Source organism: Manihot esculenta, chromosome 1 (genome assembly GCF_001659605.2).
Source record: "Manihot esculenta cultivar AM560-2 chromosome 1, M.esculenta_v8, whole genome shotgun sequence".
Lineage (NCBI taxonomy): Eukaryota > Viridiplantae > Streptophyta > Magnoliopsida > Malpighiales > Euphorbiaceae > Manihot > Manihot esculenta.
The window spans coordinates 24670055-24693444 of NC_035161.2; the positions used below are offsets into that span (position 1 = coordinate 24670055).

Consider the following 23390-nt stretch of genomic DNA (forward strand, 5'->3'; position numbering starts at 1 on the left):
AGTTTTGATGAGGTCAAGAGAGTTGATGATCAAATTTTCATGGTCCATAAATTAAATATTTTACTATTCGGTCAGATTAAATAGAAAAATTTATATAATTCTTCTAAATTTCGTGTACACGTGTGATAATTTTAACGAATTTTATTTTTTATACATTATCAATATTTATAAAAATATTATTATTATTATAATATATATTTTATAATTAATTAATAATTTTATATTTATTTAAAAAAATAATTAATACATATCTTTATTAATATTTTTCATATCACAAATATTCATAATTTATCAAAACACTTTATACACATCAATTCGATATTAATTACACTACCATTTACATACAATAACTAAATTAAATAAATCTTTAATTTCTTAAACGTGCCAAAATAATTAATTTTATCATACTAGCTTAAATATTAATTTTTCCAATAAAAAAAAAGACACCAATAAACTAAAGTTTAGGCCACGAGATACGTGGACTTTTTCCCTCTTGTCGAGATTCATGTATCAGATAATCATAGATCCTGTTCCCCCAATTTTCACTCACACGCTTCCAATAACCGATTAACTACATCTTATAAAAATTAAACCAACAAATCTACAATAAATTTTAAGATAAATTATATTTTAATTTTTAATAATTAACTAATAAATTTTTATATTTTTAAAGTTGATCTCTTAAATTTTTTTTTATAATTAATATATATAAATTAATAATTTTTTTATTTTTTATTAAAATATAAAAATATTATTATTACTTTTTTAAATAAATAAATTATATTTAAATATTTAAATTTTAACATAATTAATAAATTAATTTTATATTTTTTAAATGATACATTTAAATTTAAATTTTTTTTAAAAATATATATAATTTCATTTATTTTTAAATAATACAAAATAATTTTTATGTAGATTATAAGTTTTTATAAAAAATATTTTAATAAAAAATTATATTTTTAAAAAAAATTCTTTTTTAAAATTTAATCATTCAATCTATTAATTTTTAATTAATATTTATAATAAATTAAAAACTGTAATTTTAGACCATTTAAATATAAATACATTTAAAAATTTAATTTAAAAATATAAAAATTAATTAATTAATTATATTAAAATTTAAGAATTAAGTATTAGTTTATATAATATAAAATTTTTATTTAAAAATATTTTAAATATTTATAAAAATATTTTAAGTGTTTGAAATATTTATTTATTTTAAATATATTTATCAATAAAATTATAAAAAAAATTTTTTGAATAGATTAATTATTTAAATATTTAAATTTAAATTTTAAAAATATAAGATTGATGCGTGAAAAATCAGTAATTAACTCTAAATTTTATAAAAAATTAAAAAGAATATATGTATATATAAACACAAACAAGTGTCTTAGCAGCACAATGCTGGGGGGAGTGTGCAATCTGGCAGCTCTGCCTGCTCTTTCAGTACTTTAGCCTCTCTGCAACTCCTCCTCCTCCTCCTCCTCCTCCTCCGTCTTCGTCCTTCCTGTGACTCTGCATCTCCCACTTTCCAGCAGTGATCTTCCCTCATTTTCTCTTTCTGGGTCTTAGTATTTCATTGTTTATTACTGTTCCCAATTTATCCGTGCTCCATTTTGTTGCTATTGCTCATTTTTCGAATCGGTAACACCCATATAGATTCTCCTAAATCTATCGTGTTTTGAGATACTGTTTTCGTAGCGATTGCTGTAAGGAGCCAAAAGGGGAAAATCAAGTAGATATTGAATTGGAAAAATATGAAAGTGGTCCAGAAAGATTCAGAGAAAATTATTTGGGATCAGATGAGAAGCCCGTCTGGAAATCCCCTTTCAGGGCCTGCTTCACAGACTCGAATCCTACCTAAGCTAATGGTGTGGTTGATTCTGTTCGTTTCAGTCACCTATGTTGTTTACACTCTCAAGCTGGTAGCCACTACACGCGGCTGCAGTCACGACCCTTTCTCTACCAATCATCATCTCTCCATTGTCTCTAATCATTCTAAACCGTTGATTCAACATCAGACGGCCTCAACCATTCACCGGAGAGGCAACCAGGAAACCCATCAGCTGACGGAGATTCAACACATAGTTTTTGGCATCGCTGCCTCGGCTAAGCTATGGGAACAGAGGAAGAACTATATCAAGCTTTGGTATAAACCTGAGAAAATGCGAGGCATTGTGTGGCTAGATGATACCGTTAAGACCCGTGAAGGGGAGGGGTTACCCCCAGTGAAAATCTCCGCCGATACTTCCCGATTCGCTTACACCAACCGTCAAGGACATCGGTCGGCGATACGGATCTCACGAATCGTGTCGGAAACACTGCGTCTCAGTCTCGACAATGTGAGGTGGTTCGTAATGGGGGACGACGACACTGTTTTTATCACGGAGAATCTAGTTAGAGTTCTGAGGAAGTATGACCATAACCAATATTATTATATCGGAAGCTTATCGGAGTCCCATTTGCAAAACATCTATTTCTCTTACGGAATGGCCTACGGCGGCGGCGGGTTTGCCATTAGCTACCCATTAGCTAAAGCTTTAGTTAACATGCAAGATAGGTGCATACAGAGATATCCTGGGCTGTACGGATCTGATGACCGAATGCAGGCTTGTATGGCTGAACTCGGTGTTCCTCTCACCAAAGAAACCGGATTTCACCAGGTCATTTTCTGTTTCCCCTGCTCTCTATTCTGTGAACTCTCATCCATGGACGCCCAGCCTAGATTTTGCTTTTGTTTTGCCTTGTTATTGATTTGCATTAAGTTGCTGGGCTGGGAGACTAACGGGTCATTAACGTAGTCTGTTGTTCAGTTAATGCACTGGATTAAACTTTTTAATCGTTTTATTAAGATTTTCCGGTATGGGGTTTCCCGTTCAGCAACGGCGGGTGAATGATTGCTGAGTGTCGTCCGTATACGATTTTGTAATTGTACAGGCGTCGAGTTGGGACCATAGATGGCTACCTTTTGGATTTGTGCCAATGCCCACGAACATATTAGGCGCGTCTGTGTCACGTACAGTCTCCACGCTTTGTCATCTCCTAATCTGAGGAAAGAGATAGAATTGGTGATGGGAGGCTGTTTTTGGCATAGTCCATACTCCATAGCCGAAACCGACTCCATGAGGACAAGTCTTTAAATGGAAACACTTCTGCTACTACTACTACATCACATTCTTGTTATAGGCAGAAGGGTGGCCAAAACATACCATCTTAATTAATTTAAAGTTAGATTAAGAGAAATTCTCGGTTGGACTTGGTTTGCAATGAAACATATGTCATTTGTGTGCTTCATCTATAAATTATTGGTTCCTTAAGAGTCATTTTCGCCCGATTGTAAATTTCTTTGTATTAAATTTGAAGCTCAAATTCTGTATACAGAGGATGTCTTATGCATTGACTCAATTTCTGTTTCAATCCTCATGAGGTTTTTGGAAAAAAAGATATGGAGATAATTACTGATTCTAACTTTTCTTTTTGCAATCAGTATGATGTGTATGGAAACCTCTTCGGACTCCTTGCAGCGCATCCTGTTACACCCCTGGTCTCATTGCATCACCTTGATGTTGTTGAGCCCATTTTCCCTAATGTGACTCGAGTTCAAGCACTTCAGCGGTTAATGGTGCCTATGAAGCTGGATTCAGCAGGGTTAATGCAGCAATCTATCTGCTACGACAAATCTAAGGGCTGGACCATTTCTGTTTCATGGGGCTTTGCAGTTCAAATTTTTCGTGGAGTGTTCTCACCTCGTGAAATAGAAATGCCTTCAAGAACATTTTTAAATTGGTACAGAAGGGCAGATTACACTGCATATGCATTCAACACTCGACCAGTTAGTCGAAACCCTTGCCAAAAACCCTTTGTATTTTACATGTCAAAGACAAGATTTGATTCTTCACTTAATGTAACAGTGAGTGAGTACGCCCGACATCGTGTCCCTCACCCCGCATGCAAGTGGAAGATGGTTGATCCTTCCAAAATTGATGTGGCTGTTGTTTATAAGAAGCCTGACCCTCATCTATGGGATAGAGTAAGTGCCTCTTGAGTTACTGATCTTTTCATTTGTGAATACCATATTGGATAATTCTGGCTCTTGGTATTGTTTAATAACAGTAATTCAGAGTGAGTAATGTGGGTTTATTTTGCTTTGTTTGTGCATGTGGGATTGGGCAGTCTCCTAGAAGAAACTGTTGCAGGGTGATGAACTCGAAGAGGAAAGGAAGCATCACTATTGATGTGGGTGTATGTAGGGAAGGTGAGGTCAGTGAAATATAGAGATAATTGGAACAGTTTTAGGATGGTAGCTTATTATCTTCTTTGTTATTCCCTCAATTTCTTAGTTCTTTAATTTATTTCTCCAGTTGCCAATTTTACAAGTGTATTCCAGAGTAGAGACTGACTGAAAAATCATTAGAAAAGGACATATATTGATTGTATAAAAGCCTTAGTCGATGCATTCTATACATGTCGTCTTGCAGACTTCCTAATTCTGTATTACCTTGTTAATCCTTCATTGATCTTCAATGGAGATTCTCTCTGAATTCTGATACAATACTTGGTAGTGGTTCTGAGCTCAGAGAGAAGTCCATTAATTATTTTTGGCAAAGATGGATTTTGGACAGTTTCTGAAACTTTGTATGAGCTTTGACAATTGCTTAAATCTTTCTTTGGCATTGTTTTGATCTTTATTTTTGTGAAAAAGGGATCCACATGGGTCCAAGGCTTTTTGGATGCTAATGTTTTGATATCTTATTTTATAATATAGTAATAAAAATGAAAAGGTCACAATGAAATTAAGATAAAGGTTGAGTTCTCAATCAAAGTTGATATCTTTTTAAGCAGGCATGTCTTTTGGAAAAATCATTGTAGAGAGATCATTTTCCTTAAATTAACATCAGTAGTTGTTGGATTGTGTTCGACATTTTCTAATGGCCTAATTGATTCCTGCCAGCCAACCCAAAAAAAAATTGCTTTAATGTGATGATTCTGTGCTTCTGTTCCTAGAATGAAACATTATATATTTTTGAAGGCAAATGCACAGAATAAAAGAGCAAAAGTGTCGGTGGGAAATTACATAAAAATGGAAAATTGGTTGAAAATAAATTGGATGAGAAATGCAAAGGCCTTTTTTATTTTTCTCTACACTTAAGAGGAAATTAGGAAGGGTACTCTGATGGAAGATCGGCGGGTGAGATCCAATATTGCTCTAATCTCGAGACATCTGCTGTTGAATGCATATTGTCCCCCATAAAGGAAAACTGGGTCCTTCGTCCTCATCATCACTGGCCCATGTTGCTTTACACCAATCATTAATTATTGCACTGCCTATTCAATTCAATGCTCTCAATTATGGCGCTTCCTTCGTTGCTATCGATATATACATATATAGAGATAAAATTAAATAAATAATAAAGAAATATTAGATATTATTGAATCAATAACTGAATAAGAAAATTATATAAAAAAAGTACATTTGTATAAATAAAAAAAAATACATTTTTACAAGTAAAAAAAAAAAACTTGAATGAACTTAATTATTTAAGGATGAATTAATATATTTATTAATTTTAAGTGATATAATTTTATTAAATGATTTATTTAAAAATTTAAAATCAAATTAAATAGCTTATTCATTCTCACCAGCTTAATTCCAGTTTAAAAGAGAAGGGTATGTAATACAACTCTTATTCTAAAGTTTTGCTTCAGTTTAAAATTTAGAATTAATTGATCAATCTAATTTTTAAATTTTTTATCAATTTGATCTCTAAGCTCTAATAATTTTTTGTCAATTCAAACCCTAATTTCTGATTTAATTAATTTGATTTCAGTCTAAGTTCACATTGTGGCCAAACCTAGGCATGGGAGTGCAATTTTAGAGTAATATAAAATTTGAGCAAATTACAAGTTTAGCCTGATAATAGTGCATATGAGAAATCTCAGGTTCATAATAATGCTATTAAGTATTGACAGTTAATAATAATCACACACTAAGCGTATAATTTTTATTTATCAGGTTTATCCCTTTTAACGTATTTGTAAAATGCGTCAGGATTTAGTATGCTTTATAAAAGCGTTAGAAAATAAAAAAATATATATATTCTTCCACTAGCTGATATTAAAAATTAATTTTAATTAATGAATAATAATATATTTATATTATATTAATTTGATAATATTATTTATATTATAATTGTTATGATAATAAATATTTTTTTATAATTTTAATATATTATTATTTAATATATTTTATTATTAATATTTAAATAAAAATATATAATTATTATTATGTTGTGATTTGATGTGTATAGCTGCATTGGAGCAGTCTAATAACATATAAATTTAATTTTTATAATTTTAAAATTTTATATTAATTTATATTTTTATATTTTTATTTTTTTTAATATTTATATACAATTCAGTTATTTCGTATACATTCAATTACCGACTATAAATATTAATATATAAAATATATTTTATTATTAATTATCATAAAATTAATATTATTTTATGATAATTTTTAATAAAATATAAATATAATTTTTATAATTTTAAACATTTGATATTAATTAATTTATTTTTTTATAAATTATAAATAAATCAATGATCTCGTACACCTGATAATATAATATCATTTTATATTTTTAAATAATAATATATTTTATATATTAATATTTAAATATATTTTATATATTAATATTTAAATAAAAAATATTATTGAAATTATATAATTTTAGTGTGATAAAATTAATATTATTCTACAATTAAATATATACTGCAGTGAGTGTAATTATTACAATGTAAATTTAATTATTATAATTTTAAATATTTATATTAATTAATTAATTTATCTATTTATTTATTTTAATAAATAATAAATAATTCAGTGATTTAAATATTCACGTTAATTAATTTATTTATTTATCTATCTCTCTTTGATGAATTATAAACAATTCTATAATTATTTTCTATATGTAATAGCATGATAATATCATAATAATATCATAATTTTATCAAAGAGGCCGTCCATTCCAATCTCAATCTCATTCAGAGGATAATGGTCCCAGGCTTCAAAGTATTCTTCGAAATCAGGATCAACAGGTAAGGTTCATCAAGGAGGGAAGTTGTCTGGGTCAACGCCAAAATCAGATGTTGGATACTACGAGGCCATGAAGCCTCAAAGTAATGGTCCTCAGGCCTCAAAGCATTCTTTGAAATCAGGATCGACAGGTGAAGTTCATCAAGGAGGGAAGTTATCTGGATCAACGCCAAAATCAGATGTTGGATGCTACGAGACCATGAAGCCTCAACCCCAGTATTTTCTAGCATGGACTCAGCAGCAGTAGGAATTAATGCAGATACACCTCTTGTAGAAGACTCGGGCTGAAGAGGAGCCGAATCTTTTATTACAGGAGCGCGTGGAGGAGGAGGAAGGTTGATAATCTCATCAGCGCAACGAGCATGCTTGGGAGAAGGCGCAGTTGCCCCAGCTACAGTGTTGCCTTTTTGGGTGGTACGCGCCACTTCAGTAAATTTGCTTCTTGATTTGGTCATATCTGTGTAGATTGAAAATTAAGTAAGGTAGTTTGAAATCTAAAAGAAAGTAGAAAGAAAAATACCCTGATCGCTATTCAGAAAAGTGCTCTCCCTAAGGCTGGAAAGGCTGGGCGGGTAAGGATCCCGAGTCTGGCTCACTTGGAGATGGCTCTGTCAAAACAAAACAGCGTTCCTCACTGCTTTGGTAATGTCTATTTTCTGAGACGTAGTCATTGTCCGGAGGAAGGCAAAAGCTTTGCCCTCATTCCTCCGTGCGGAATCCCATCCTTTCGCAGGTCCACCCATATATTTCAACTCGTTCGAAGATGACCAAAACCCCTAAACACCCAGTAGCGGAGAATAAAAAATTTATTCTTCCAGTATTTCAAAGATGAGGGGATCCGGTCAAAAAGCGTTTGATGTTTTCTCTCACTGAAGTGCTAGAATTCTTCGTTCTTTCAGGTACCGAGCTAGTACAGTTGGGAGAACAGTACAACACTCGGCTCAATATTGTTATTCAAATAAATGAACCGAAAAGCCACCAGGATCCTCCAATTGTTGGGGTGCAGCTAGACGACTGAAAGCTTATGAAATCAGAGGACTTCAGTAAAAAGCGAGTCCATAACGGAAGACCCACCTTCAACTGCTCTTTGTAGACAATGATTGTATCCTCCGCAAGGATCTGGTCCTCTACGTGAACACTCAAAGAGGGAGCAAAGATGCAGAAGGTCTCTCGAGAAATTTAACATTTGTCATGAATGCGATCTACATCTTACTCTGTCAGTATAGAAGGAATGTAACTGATCAGGCCACCTTCGCTCTCATAAGCCGCCCTCAGTGGAACGATAGGAGCCGAGACATGGATAAGGGCATTGAAAGAGGAGCTTGAGGCAAAGCTTCCACCAAAAGAATAAAAGGAAGTACCCTATTCATTTTAAAAGGAAAAAGAAAATAGAAATTATCGTGAAAGCAAGGGAGTATAAACAAAAAAGAAGGAGCGATCGAGTCTTTCCAGGAGCAAAGATTATACTCGTAAGAAAAAGTGATATTTAGAGAAGAACAAGGATTCTTATAAGACGGTTTTGACGATAGGCTTTAAATGTAGCATAAGAAGAGGGACAACTATCATTGAAGAGCTAGGTAGGCAAAGCCACGTAAGCAAGGAAAGATCAATCTCAATGAGCCACGTACCTCAAATCGTGAGAACAATTGTCACATTTGAATCTAAAGAATCAAAGACCAACGGTTGGACCTCTGATATTACACAACGATCGCTCAAAATAAGCCATAAGTTTTCACAACAAAATAGGGCCATGTTGCAAGGATTTGATAAGTTGGTACGTGGTCCCATCCAAGGAAAGGAAGACCCGAACACCATAATACTCGGTTCATCATCAAGATTCGCTCTCCCTTAAATAGATCGAGTCTCGGCATAATGTTACTGTTATCAAGCATAGTCCAACATATCCCCATTATGCTGATAATCGTAGGATCACAGACCGATTAGCTGGCGAGATCCCTTATTAAACAATCAGCCATATTATTGATGGATTTTCAGAATATGTCATATTTAACTATATATTTTTACAATATAAAAGCTAATGATCACAGAACCAAATGTACACAATTTTTATTAATTACTCTTGAATTTTAAGCAATTATTTATACTCATCTTATTCTCCAATTTACTGACTTGAGCGTCAGAGTAGTTGCTGTAGACACCAACTATCTCACATTCTCTTTTTTGTAGATTTAATCAATTACAGCATAGCTTTATTTCCTAATTACATCACTACGTATCAATAAATTTATAATTGGTACTATTTAATTACAAAATTACTACAATAATATATTAAAAATAATAAAATATATTATGAAAAATAATTAAAAATATTTATTATTATAAAAAATCATATTATAAATAATATTATTAAATTAATATAATATACATACATTATTATAATATATTAATAATTAAATAAATAAATAAAAAAAGCATAGTAGCCTCAGGCTAAGATTAAAATTGATTTTTAAAGTTGGTTAGCAAAGTGAGAATCTCTGCCGGCCAACATATTTTTTTTTTTTTTTTAAATAAAGAAAATTCTCCTAGCGCATTTAGGTGTTGATGCGCTTTACGAGCACGCCAGGAGTGAGGTTTGATGACCACGTAGGCGGTCAGACCCCATTTTACAAATATATTTACGATAAACCTAAATTTACAAATAATTTTTTTTAACTAAAAAATGTAAAAAGTCCAAGATAATAGTGTAATTTTGTGGTAGCATGAATAATAAAGTGTTTACAAATATAAATTAATCGCTAAAAAGCATCGAGTGTTTTTTCTTTATATATATTTAAGGGTATAAAAATATTTTTGATGTAAAAAAATAATAATATTTTAGAGTTTATCTTTAAAACAATGAAAAAATTATAATGATTTTTTTTCCGAAGGTAAAGATCTCATTTATCATAAAACGTCCTAAGGCCTACATCAAATAAAAGCCTAAAGCCTAATAATTCACAAAGGCCCACGGGCTAACGTCAAATACAAACTAAAACCAATGGTCTTTAGGCTAAAAAAAAAACCTAAAAGCACTAGAGCCCTAAAACCCGACTACCCAATCTTGACCACTGGAATTGGGAGATACTTCATGTCGTGCTATATCCACATCCTAGAAAAAGCGGCCATCGCAGTAAAGAATAAGGTGGTAGGCAAATCTCTTTCAATAATCGGCCAGAATCAAACAATAGAACACTCACTTAAGAACAGCGGGGAGAAGCCAACCACATAAACTCAAGAACAACTAGGTTGAGGAAGGACCAAGGCTTAAGGCATTAGAACTAAATACAACACCAAATCTAGTGTAGACAAGAAAAATGAGGCTAGAGGAGTATTGTAATGACCCAAAAATCATATCGATTCAGATCAATTTAAAATCTTTGAAACCCGTAACAAGTCTACTATACATCCTGATATGCCTGATATAATTCCAACATAATCTTAAAAATATTTATAAAATATTATTATGAATTAAACTCAATATGTGCATAACAACATAATTGTAAAACATAAACCTATTCTAGAATTCTCATCAAATGCTCCGGTATAGTCATCATTACGTACCATAGTTCAATTCAAACATAACATAAAATTTAAAACTTTTACATACTAAGATAATCGATAAAGAAATCATAAAAAAATCCAGGCAAAACACAATACTAAACCATAAATGACCTTATATGTCTACAACTAATCTATTACATAAAGAACTATACCTAAGAGATTTGCTGAACTTTGATGCTAACCTTGATTTTGCAAACTTGAGGTTAGAGTAAAAAGATAAGATATGACAACCTAGTGAGTAAAAATATAGTATAAAATAGTTTAATATAATATATGTTTATATGTATGCGTCATAACACAAATAATTCACAACAAAATAAAATTGTCACCAGTAAACCTCCATAAAATCCAATAGTATTCGGTGCATAACGGGTGCTTCTCAGGACTTCTTCTTATACATAATATATCCATAGGGCTAGGGGCATAGAATGGGTACTCTAGTCTCTCACTTATATAATGCTAGGGGCGTAGAATGGGTTTCAACCTAGACTTCTATATCCATCATGCGTAGAATGAGCTTTAACCTAGACTTCCATATCCGTCATATATAAGCATATCATATTGTATTGTGAGGGCTAGTGGGTTATTCAATATCCATCCACAATAATAATTAAAAGTGTAATGTATCATATTCGTGAATCTAATACAAAACAACCTATTTAAATATATATGATATTCATGATATATGAGCATGCTTAAAACATTTGATTTGATTTAAATAAGAATTTAGTTTAGTTATATTCAACTCTTGAAGGTACATGCCTTGCGCTGTAATAGTCACCTCATTGTTGGCCTCTATAGTCTTTCAAGTCTGATCCTATATGTAACGACCCGAAAATCGGACCGCTACCGGCGCTAGGATCCGGGTCGACTTAAGGCCGCCGGGACCCGTAGCAAGCCTAACATGAAACCTGTAAACCTGTTTAATCCCATACATGATCAACAACATACATAAAAATATAAAACTTTTCTTTCATACATTCTATCATACGCCAAACTCAACCTGTGCATGCACTGAACATATACATAATCATATCTTGACCCCTCTGTGGGATCTCATCAATGCCCCCAATGGGTGGCATAACATGTGTTGAGTTGGCTAAACATAGTTATCAATAAACCTCTAGGATCATGTAATAAAAAGGGATTACAACATTCATAGGGTCAAGCACAACTTCTAATCCTCAATATCATTATACATAACATAACTACTTAACTTTACATCATTACACAATTTACCATGTCCACTATCTATCTATTACAAACATAAGACTTCAAGACTCTCGCTGACCTCCTGGTCTACCCTGTACCTGCAAGCCTGGGGGTTAAGGGAGAGGGGTGAGCTACTAGAGCCCAGTGAGCAGAATAGTAAAGCATTTAAAACATATGATAACATGAAATGCATCACATCACAACTAATCATATCAAGGATGAATTTGTCACCAATAGTCCTCTACATGGGCCAACTGTGCCAGGGGCGTAGAATGGGCCTCACTGGTCTTTCTCTTTCATAACATAACATAACATTCCATAATGCCAGGGGCGTAGAATGGGCCTCACTGGTCTTTCTCTTACATAGTGCCAGGGGCGTAGAATGGGCCTCACTGGTCTTCCGTACCGTACCATCATCATATCATAACATACGAGGACTAAAGGATCATTCAACATTCATCCACATCATCAACATATTATGCAATGCAACATATTCGTGAATTCTAATGCAAGCACCCTATTATATCTCATGGCATTCATGATGCGTGAATCATGCTCAAACGGGTTTATTTATTTAAAAACATAAGAGTTATTCCACTCACCTCTGGGTAGCTCTGACTAGACTGGAGCAGCTGAACTCACTGCTGGGGTCCTCGGTTCCTCAGGTCCGAACCTACACAGGTGGACTCAAATGAGGGACCAAACAACTAGAACATAACTCTAAAAACATCCCCCAAAAACCCCCTGAAACATCTCAAAACATCCATGCAAAACATGCAAGAAAAGGCTGGACAGGGCACTTTCGGCGGCAGGTTCGGCGGCCGAAAGTCCCTCCAGAGCCGAAAGTCAGGCAGGTTCGGCGGCACCTTCGGCGGCCGAAACTCCCAGACAGAGGCGAAACTCATGCATGTTCGGCGGCACTTTCGGCGGCCGAAACTCCCAGACAGAGACGAAAGTCTCCTTTCGGGGGCAAGCTTCGGCAGCCGAAGGCTGCCTCCACAAGAGGGTTCGGCGGCCGAAAGTCCCTTCGGCTGCCGAACCTAGTTTCTCCCAAAGGGCAGAAACTTGGTTCAAACATGCACAAAAGCCTCAAACTCATACCATCATGCATTTAGCTCAACCAAAACATGCACACAAGCTCCTTGGGGTCTTAAACTAACTTAAACCCCAACTACAACATACATACACAAGCATTTGCAAGCCACATTGTTCATGAATATACATTTATACCCATAAACATAACTAAAACCTAAACAGGCATTCTACCCCCATGAACTTCATAAAACTTGCTTAAAACAAAATATAAGCTAGAGATCGACTCTTACCTCTTGAAGATCGAGAGTAGAGGCGACCAAACTTGGGGTTGGGAGAGATTTGAGTTCTTGAACCTCAAAGCTCCAAAACTTTTGCTCAAAAGCTCAAATCTTCAAAACAAAGTTAAAACAAGTGAAAAACTTGAAGGATCTAGAGGAAAAGCATCAAAGATCGGTGAGGGGCGGCGGAGAGCTCACCTTGGCCGAAAATGGGGAAAAACTCGCCCGTTTTCGGCTAAGGGACCCTTTTATAGTGGCTGGCCAGGCCACGTTCGGGGGCCGAATGTGCCTCCGCATGCATGCCATGTTCGGCGGCCGAACTTGAGGTTCGGCGGCCGAACCTGGACTTCCCTCACTTATGCTTTCGGGGGCCTAAAGCACACCCGCAATGCATGCATGTTCGGCGGCCGAACTTGAGGTTCGGCGGCCGAACCTGAGCTTTCCTCCAAGGTTGTTTTTATTCAAAAACTCATTTCCTTTTTACTTAAAATCATCAAAAACATTAAAACATTTCATGAAAACATGATTTTACCCCTTCTAGAGGTCTCCGACATCCGAGATTCTACCGGACGGTAGGAATTCCGATACCGGAGTCTAGCCGGGTATTACACTATATAAGTGGATTCAAATGAGGGACCAAATATAATTTTTATATTTCTTAAAACTATCCTAATAAACTTCTTAAAGCATACAATAAAATACATAGAAAATTGACTGAAAACGGCTGAATAGGGAACTTTCAGTGGCAGATTCAACGGCCTAAAATCCTCTTATAGATATGAAAGTCTAAATTTCGGAGGCAGGTAGCCTTCCCTGGTAAGTTTGATGGTCGAACCTAGATTCGCAGTCAAACTTGGGTTCTTTTGCGAGAAGAACTTGATTCTGCCACTTTTCATGGTCTCCAAACTACTCCCAAAACTACATGCAACAACCAAAAAAACATTCCACATCAACTCAAAAGCTTCTAAATAGTTAGAATACCCCAGAAACAATGATATGCAATCAACCATCCATATTTAGCATTCTAAGGTTAAACATAGAAGGAGAAAATAAAAATACTAACTTTGCATACATACCCTATACCAAACCCAAAACATCATGTGGAAACAGATGGCAATTCTAAATTAAAGAGTTTTCCAAAATATAAAACTTACCTCTTGAAGAATCAACAATCACTGAAGATTGGAGGAGGAGGAGGAGGAGGAGGAGGAGGAGGAGGAGGAGGAGAGAGAAAGTTATAAGATAAAGTCTCTAACTTGAAAATCTTGAAATTCCAAACTTGATCCTTCAACCGAAGTTAAAATCCATGTAAAACTTGCTAAAATCTTGCATTTATGAAGAAAAATGGGTCTGAGGCTTATCTCTGCTCGAAATAGAGAAAATTTTTCTTTTTAAGTTGTGGATCTTTATAGGTGAGTCTGCCAATTAATATTTGGTAGCTAAAGTTGGAAGGTTCGGCCGCCGAATATTAAAATTTCTAAATTTTTTTTAACTTAAAATACATTTTAAAATATATTTAAAAATCTTTTTAAAAAATTTTATTTTATTCTTCTACAGTTTTCGATTATGAGATTCCTGATTTTTATAGAGATTCAGTTTGAAATTTAAAATTTTAACACCAAAATTTAGCTGGTATTATAAGTATCTTCAAAGCCACTAAAATACCTTATTTGGGTCAAGAGAAGAGATCCCAAACCTAGACATCATTAGCTAGAAGGAGAGAAATAGGCTCTTTGTCGATCTATACTTACTTTCCGGCTTGGTTCCACGAGCTCACCTAGCCTCCTCATCACGATTCAGCCTGAGAGAAATATGGATCAAGGAAAATCTTCTACCTGTATAACCAAAACAACCTACATAAAACAAGAAAGCAAACCAACCAAAGGAAAAGGAAACTAAGAAGCTCGTAACTGAACTCTCTCAATATAGTCATGTTGCACAAGCAACACAAAGAAATTATGTACACTCAACTCAACGATGAGAGGGCTACCACAAATGGGTTAGGGGGAGAAAGGCCGACTAGGCTACAGAAATAGGGCCATTAGCCTAGAAGAAAAGAGAGAGAATTTTAGGAAAGTAGTGTTATTTTGATTTATGATATTTTTGGATAATTTACAGTTAAATTCCTGAATTTTAACAAAACCTATAAGTTGACTCTTGTTTTAATTTTGGATAACGTTTAAATTCTTAAGCTTCAAATTCATTAAATAAATTAGTCCTTCCACTAAAAAGAAAAAAAGACAAATTTGCCAATAATTTGTGTTTGCTCTGATAAAAAAAAAATTAATGACAAAATTATCCTTTGAAGGCTGGAATTTTCTCTTATTACTCTAGCCTCCTTCATCTGCAACATTTGACCAGATGCATCACTATCCTAGATTTAGGTACTATTTCTTCTTTTTTATTTTTTTTTTCGGCTTTTGATGAAAAAGCTAAACAAGATCCATACTTAACGCAATTCTCCCAATCTTCAGATCAGCAGAAATTAGAAATGAAAGAGCATGGATTTTTGCCACCTACGAAATATAGGTGACGAATGGAGATTTTAGTTCACAAAAAGTTACCAGAGAAATATTCCACTCCTTTGCTGCATCAACTCTAATTATGGATCTCAATTACTTAGATATCCCTCGGCTCGATGGATAGTACTTTCCACAGTCGAAGAATTCTTAGAAATTTTGGATATTCTTGAACCTTTGATTGAAACCCATAAGAATCTTTAAAGGAGTAACTGATTCTGAATTCTTGTTGCTCAAGTCTATGGTTAAAAAGAAATGATTGATAATAGAACTAAATCGATAAAAAAAAAAGAATTTTGTTTATTTATTGAGAAATTGCATGCCGAAAGGGAGACCGAGAGAATTTAATCATTTTGTTAGTAATTTCAACTAAAAGATATATACTTACCATCAGACCAGACTAAACTTATAAGTGCAATAATTTAATATGGTCTAAATCTGTAAGTGCAACGATTTAATCATTTTGTTAGTATTTCTATTAGTTAAAAAATTAAATAATTTATAATAATAAAATTAATGGGATGAAGTTTATAGTAGTTCATTTAAAATATTAGGGATTACATTTAAAATTTTATGACGGTTTGTTTACTAACAAATAAAATTAGTTTCAACCGATTAAAACTATTAATTTATAAACTAAATTCATATAGAATTTCAACTCTATAAAATTTAATTAAAATACAATTAATTTCAACCAATTAAAATTATTACTTTATCAAATTAGTTTCTATAGAATTTCAATTCAATAAATACTCAATAATTTAACTAAAATAAAATAAAATTTAATAAATTAAAATTATTAATACATAAATTTTTAACTATGCAAATTAAATAATTTCTATTTATATAAAATTTTTTATAAAAATTAATTTCATTTTTATTAAAACATAATTTTTATTTTCTAAATTAGGTTGAATATAGATATTGATATAGTCAAAATAGAGTTGTGTTGCGATTGATTAATCATGAAAAAAGAGAATGTGAGGTAATTGGTGCATATGATATTCACTCCGATTTTCAAGTTAGTAAACTGAAGAATAGGACGAGTATAAGGAAATTTTGAATTCAAGAATAGTTGTGTAAGATAATTATATACCTTTATCTCTGTGATCGTTAACTTTTATACTATAAAAAGATGAAGTTAATTATAGTATTCCCTAGAGATTTGACTGGTGCTGGCTAATTGATAGGAAATCCCATTGACTAATTGATCGGGGATCCCGTGATTACAGGCATAATGAAGATCTGCTGTATTGTATCTGCTAACGGTAAATTTATGTGAAGACTCGACCTATCTAAAAGCGGGCGAGCCTTGATGAAGAATTGGGTGCAATAGTATTCGGGTCTTCTTTTCCATGGGTGTGACCGTGTATCGGCTTATCGAACTCTTACCATGTGGCCCTATCTTATGGTAACAGCTCATGACTTACGTTGGGCAGCAACTTGACTTTTGTCTTTTGGGACTAATATATGAAAACTCGCCTAGCGATTACCTGCCTTGTGGCGTTTTTGGCAGAAACTTATCTTTGTCTTTTAAAACTAACATCCGAAGACTCGCCTGACAGTTACCCGCCTTGTGACGTTTTTTGGCAGAAACTTGCCCTTGTCTTTTAGGACTAACACTCGAAGACTCATCCAGTGGTTACTCGTCTAGTGGTTACCCATCTTGTGGCACTTTTTGACAGAAACTTACCTTTGTCTTTTAGGACTAACACTCGAAGATTCACTTAGCAGTTACTTGCCTAGTGGCGCTTTCCATATAATACCTTTATTAGTGGGACTAATATCCGAATTATAGTCTGATGAAACCTGCCTTATGGTCTGGCACAAAATGCCTTGCTTAGCGGGACTAACACTAGGATTACAGCCCGGCAGAATCCGCCTTGTGGCCTAGTATAAGATGTCTTGTTTAGCGGGACTAATACTCAGATTATGTTCTGGCGGAACTCACCTTGTGACATAGTATAAGATGTCTTGTTTAGCGGGAATAATACCCGGATTATAGCCTGGCGAAACCTGCCTTATGTCCTAGCATAGAATGCCTTATTTAACGGGACTAATACTTGGATTATAGTCCGATGGAATCTGTCTTATGGCTTGTTATAAAATGCCTTATTTATTGGGACTAGCACCTGGATTATAACTTGGCGAAACCCGTCTTGTGGCCTAATATAAGATGTCTTATTTAGCGGGACTAATACCTAGATTATTATAATACCCGGATTATTATAATACCCGGCTAGATTCAGGCATCGCAATTCCTACCGTCCGGTGGAATTCGAGGATGTCGGAGGTTTCTATAAGGGTAAAGGAAAGGTTTTCTCAAATGTTTTTAAGTATTTTAAGGTTTTGAATGAGAAAGGAGTTGAGTTTTGAAGAGAAAAGACCAAAGAGGCTTTGGCCAGGTTAGGCCGCCGAAAGTGATGTTCGGCCGCCGAAAGTGCCTTAGGTTTTGCCCCCGAAACTCCAAGTTCGGCCGCCGAACGTTGCATGGTTTTGCATGCAGCTTTGGCTGCCGAAGGAGAGGCGGTTGGCCACCTATAAAAGGCCCCTTATCCGGATTTGAGGTGAGTTTTCTCTCTCTTTTCGGGTATAGGTGAGTTCTTGATCTCCTTGGGTTGATTTGTTGTTGTTTCTTCAAATCTTTCAAAGTTAAGCAAGTTTTAAGTAGGTTTTATGTGATTTTGAAGAGTTTTGGAGCTTGGAGACTTTTGGAGCTGGATTCTCCATATCTTCAAGTTGGGGTCACACCAACTCTCGTTCTTCAAGAGGTAAGTGTAGATCCTTAGCTTTTACAGTGTTTTAAGTGAGTTTTATGAAGGGAAAGGGTTAGTTTGCATGAGTTTTGCATGGTTGTGCATGTGAGGGTTTATGGACCCTTTATGCCTTTGTATGTTATATGAGTTGTTTTTGGGGTTTTGAGCTTGTTCTAAGCCCTATGTGCAAGAAGAAGTGTTTATGCATGTTTTTAAGAGGTTGGATGCATGTTTTGGGTGTTTGGAAGGTTTGGGAGGCTTGGTTGTGCATGAGGCTGGGTTTTGGATGAACTCAGGTTCGGCCTCCGAAAGTAGTTTCGGCCGCCAAACCCTTGTGGAGGTGGTTTGGGCCGCCTAAACTTGCCCCCAAACGTTTGGATTTTCGGCTCTGGAAAGGACTTTCGGCCGCCGAAGGTGCCGCCGAAGGTGCCTGGCTTTCGTCCCTGGAGGAGACTTTCGGCAGCCGAAGGTGCCGCTGAACATGCATGAGTTTCGGCTCTGGAGGGAACATTCGGCCGCCGAATGTACCGCCGAAGGTGCCCTGTCCAGCCTTTCTTTGCATGTTTTTCCATGCATGTTTATGATATTTTAGGGGGGTTTTGGGGAGATGTTTAGAGTTATGTTAGAATGGTTTGGTACCTCATTTGAGTCCACCTGTGTAGGATTGGACCCGAGGAACCGAGGAGGCCCCATAGTTAGAGTTGGCCCAGAGTTAGCCAGCAGTGGCAGGTGAGTGGAACTAGACCCTATGTTTTTACGTGAATGTTTTAGCATGTTCCATGCATCATAATATCATGTTATAGTAGGGTGTATTGCATTAGCAATCACGAAGATGATGCATTGCATATTATGTTGATGATGTGGATGGACCAAGGCGACCCCAATAGCCCGACAGTGTATGTTTTAGAAGTCCTGAGGAGCCCCCTGAGGGCCGGGCACAGTGCATGTTATAGAAGTCCTGAGGAGCTCCTTTGAGGGCCGGGCACAGAGCAGAGGGAGTTTTGGTGGTCATGTCCATCCGAGATGTGATTAATTGTGATGTGATGCATTCCATGATGGCATATGTTTTTAATGTTTTTATAGTTCTGCTCACTGGGCTTTATAGCTCACCCCATTCCTTAACCCCCAGTTTTGCAGGGCCAGAGTTAGCTATGAGAAAGATCAGAGTCAGCAAGAGTAAAGAGTAAAGTCAGGGCTATGAGTATGTGTTTGTAATAGAAGTTTAGTGGACATGTATCTTAATGTATTATGTTGTAAGTTAAGTTAAGTTCAGTTATGTATAAGCATGTTTTAACATGGAATGTATTCAGAGTTATAGTTTGTGCTTGGCCCTAGAGTTTGGATAATCCCTTTGTACATGGATCTTGTTTTATGTTTCTTGATGAGAAATGTGTGGAACCAAGGCTGACCTAAGAGAGTGGGTTCTATGTTTCTATGTTTTTAAACATAGTGCATGCAGGTCATGCTTGGGAAGTAAAAGATAAAGCTTGATCATATATGGGATTATTCCAGATGTTCAGAGAGTTTAGTGGCTTGCTACGGGTCCCGGCGGCCTTAAGCCGATATGGATCCTAGCGCCGGTGGCGGTTCAGACCGTTATAGAGGGGTACCGGTTTCCGGGCTGTTACAGATTGGTATCAGAGTATAGGGCCTCAAGAGTATGATGTGCTGAGCGGAGATGCCCAGGGATTAGAGGTATCCCACATCGGAAAGAGGTTGTTTTAGAGGGCAAGCACAATAGTAAGATCATGTCCACTAGGATAGGATGTGGAGTCCTGTCTTGTATGATGTGGTGGATGGATATTGGTGGATCCTCTAGCCCTCAGCATGCATGAGATGCCATGTATGAGTTGAGCAGACCAGGTTTGGCTTAGTTGCCCCTAGTACAGAGGAAGAGAGTCCAGGAGGCCGTGTTGCCCCTGGCATAGTTGGACATATCTATGTTATGGATATGTAGAGGGCTATTGGTGACCAGTTCATCCATGAGATGAGATGCTTTGCATGTGTATGGGGTTCATGTGTTACCACATGGATCATTTGATGATATGCCCATATGATGTGAAATGTTTGTGCTGTGTTTTTGTGGTGCCATGGTTGATGTGGACTCATGTGTAACCGCATGGGCCATGTGATGCTATGGTTTCTGTGTGTGTGATCTTTTCTTAGCAGGCAGGATGAGAGGTACTCGTTGATCTACTGGATTGACAGGAGTTTCTCTTGAGAGGAAAGGTATAGATACGTTCCCCTTGTTCTGCCAAGAGCGCAGTAGTGTAGCATCAGCAGAGAGGGTTCAACAAGGGACCCTAGGCGGTCTTTTGATGTAGTCCGAGGTAGACTGGACCCTAGAGGATGTTAGCTGATGTGAGAGTAGCAGAGTTAGATGTTCAAAGAAGAAAGTTAATAGATAGATGTTCAGAGAAGAGTTAGTAGCTAGAGGTTAGTGTGCCAAAGAAGAGCTTGAGATAGTTGCTATGAGATGCTATGGCCTCGGGTTTTTATAACCCCAGGTATAGTGAGAGTTGATCTCTCATCTCTGAGTGCAGCCCCCTCAAGTAGAGTAAGTGAGATAGAGCAGAGTAAGAAGAAGCAGAGTAAGTGAGCTAGAGCAGAGTAAGAGGTAGAGAAGAGTAAGAGTAAGTGTAAGTTCAGGTAGAGGTTTCAGTTCGGTTTGGGATTAGGTGGTGGTTGAGGCAGGAGGAGAGGGTTATCCTTTTCTTCAGTAGGTTCCCGAGGGAAGATCCGTCAGCTTCAGCCTGGATCTTCACTCTGACTCAGCAGGAGGCTCTCACATCGAACACGGTGACGTCAGGTACGTTCACTTGTGGGTGTTCGGATGTGTGTACTGTTTTTGACCCTAGTGTTTCTCTTTCCCTGTTGCTTTGTGAGCCATAGAGGGAGGGTTTGATAGCTTCTGGGCTTTGAGTGTCCTCTTTGAGTGAGTAGACCCAAGTGTGATCCATCAGAGGCAGAGTCAGTCTGCCAGTATAGTTCAGAGCATGGTGAGAGTAGATGCCTTCCAGCTGACCTTATGGTTCTAGATGTGACTGTTTGACGTCCTTCTAGTGGTGGATTGGCTAGCTACTTGTAGTGCTACCGAGTCTGTAGAGACAAGGTAGTCATTGTAACACCCCCTACCCGGTTATTTAATTAACTGAGCCGGAGATATTACATTCTGCAACAATTCTCTTATTTTTCCTTTAGTTTATATCATGTAAATCATGGTTTTTTTTTTTAACCGAAAATTCGGCAGAGTTTCCTCTAAAATATGGACTTAATTCCACCTATGACTAGTAATATCACACTTCTATCAATTTCAACCTTAACCCCCAAACTCCTTTCAGAATCAACACAATTTCAATCCAGATCAAACACTTCATAAACCATCTCATTAATCTCAACACAAAAACTTATACTAATAACTAATATTTACATCAACATTAAAATATTCAAATACATCTAATTCAAACCATATACACATTTATCTCTAAATCTTTATGTACATGCCATATTTCTAAACTCAAATTCATATAAAATTTACAAAATATACCCAAGATCAATAATGATGTAACTCTGACTGGATTGATGCAGATCTTGCTCTACTGTTTCTTGAATCTACAGCCTGCGCGAGGAAAAACAAATTCCTACGCGCTAAGCAAATTGCTTAGCGGTGCTCAACCTCTTTATTTATGAATAAAACATTTAAATCAAAATTCATGTAATAACAGTAATTCAAACAAATGATTGATAACTATATAACAAATAATTTGATATAATCCAAATCATATTATTAATTCACAAATATATATATGTTTTAATTTCCTAATCTTTTTTTTTTCTTCATGTAAAAAGTTTTATTCTCTCTTAATACTTTTATTTATTTATTATTTTTCTGTTGGCCCCTATAAATTTAAATATATATAGTCTTAAATTCTATGCAATTTTCCTTGACTGTATAAGGTGTTATTAAGTTTATAAAGGGGGTTCCTAATATCACCATATGACTTATTTGTTGTGATAATAGAAATATAGTTTTTATTTCTAAATCCTGATTTATTATTAATGCTTCTGTTTTTCCTAATATATTCAGATTAGTTTTATTTGCAGTTTTTAGCTTTTCTTTCGTTTCTTGCCAAAATTTTTTAGGCACTAAACTGGACTTTATACAATTTAAATCTGCTCCTGTATCAAATAATGCTATAGTATTTAATTTAAATTCTTCTGATAATTTAATTGTTAGTTTTACTAAATATTTTCTGGAAGTTATTTCTTGTAATAATAATATAAAATTATCATTTTTTAATTGGTCCATTTTACTAGGTTCTTCTTCTTCTACTTCCTCCGAAGAGGAGGATGGTTCAGAAACTAGTTGGTTTTCTAAGATTTTTATTTTCTTTGAATCTTTCTGAAGTTGCTGCTTTAATTCTTTTACCTCAGCTTTTATTGTTTTAATTTCTTTTTGCAGTTCTTCAATAGTTATTTTTTCTTTAGGTTTTTTATTTTTACTTAATATTTTAGTTAAGTCATAGGGTTGTTTTTCTATTTTGGGCATGGTATTTTTAATTTCTTCTGATTCATCAAAGCTTTTAATTAATCTTTTAAGAAATTTTTCTTTGGTTTTACTGTCCTCAATACCATTTATTAATTCTAATAATGAATCCTGTTCTTTAGTTAAAACATTTATTGACTGTTCAGACGAGCTAGTTGCTAACTCATCTATTTGGTTTTCGCTTTCAGTTATATCTGATTCCGAGGTTTCTGAACTTATATATAATTCTTGGATTTTATTTGTTATTGCTTCATCTAATTTTAACTCATTTAATCTTTTATTAAATCTACAAAACTTAGATGTATGACCTTTTTGTCCACAATTATAACATGTTAGATCCTTAAAGGACTTTTTATTTTGGCTCTTGTCTTCTGGACTTTT

The 23390-nt window shown here is 35.1% G+C and overlaps 1 protein-coding gene across 3 annotated transcripts; it reads left to right on the forward strand.

The window, feature by feature from the left end:
* Positions 1-1410: 1410 nt before the first annotated feature.
* LOC110629846 lies at positions 1411-4493 on the forward strand. 3 transcript variants are annotated; one of them, XR_002490317.2, is made up of 4 exons: positions 1411-2669; positions 3494-3838; positions 3918-4036; positions 4180-4493. XR_002490317.2 is itself a non-coding variant. In XM_021777051.2 (3 exons), exons 1-3 carry the CDS (start codon positions 1764-1766, stop codon positions 4279-4281), a joined length of 1551 nt encoding a protein of 516 aa, XP_021632743.1. In that variant the 5' UTR covers positions 1411-1763; the 3' UTR covers positions 4282-4493. The 3 variants fall into 3 exon arrangements, 2 of the variants coding, with proteins under 2 accessions (XP_021632743.1, XP_043811508.1); XM_021777051.2 differs by having other exon boundaries at positions 3494-4036; XM_043955573.1 differs by lacking the exons at positions 3494-3838; positions 3918-4036; positions 4180-4493 and adding an exon at positions 2944-3407.
* The last annotated feature ends 18897 nt before the right edge of the window (positions 4494-23390 follow it).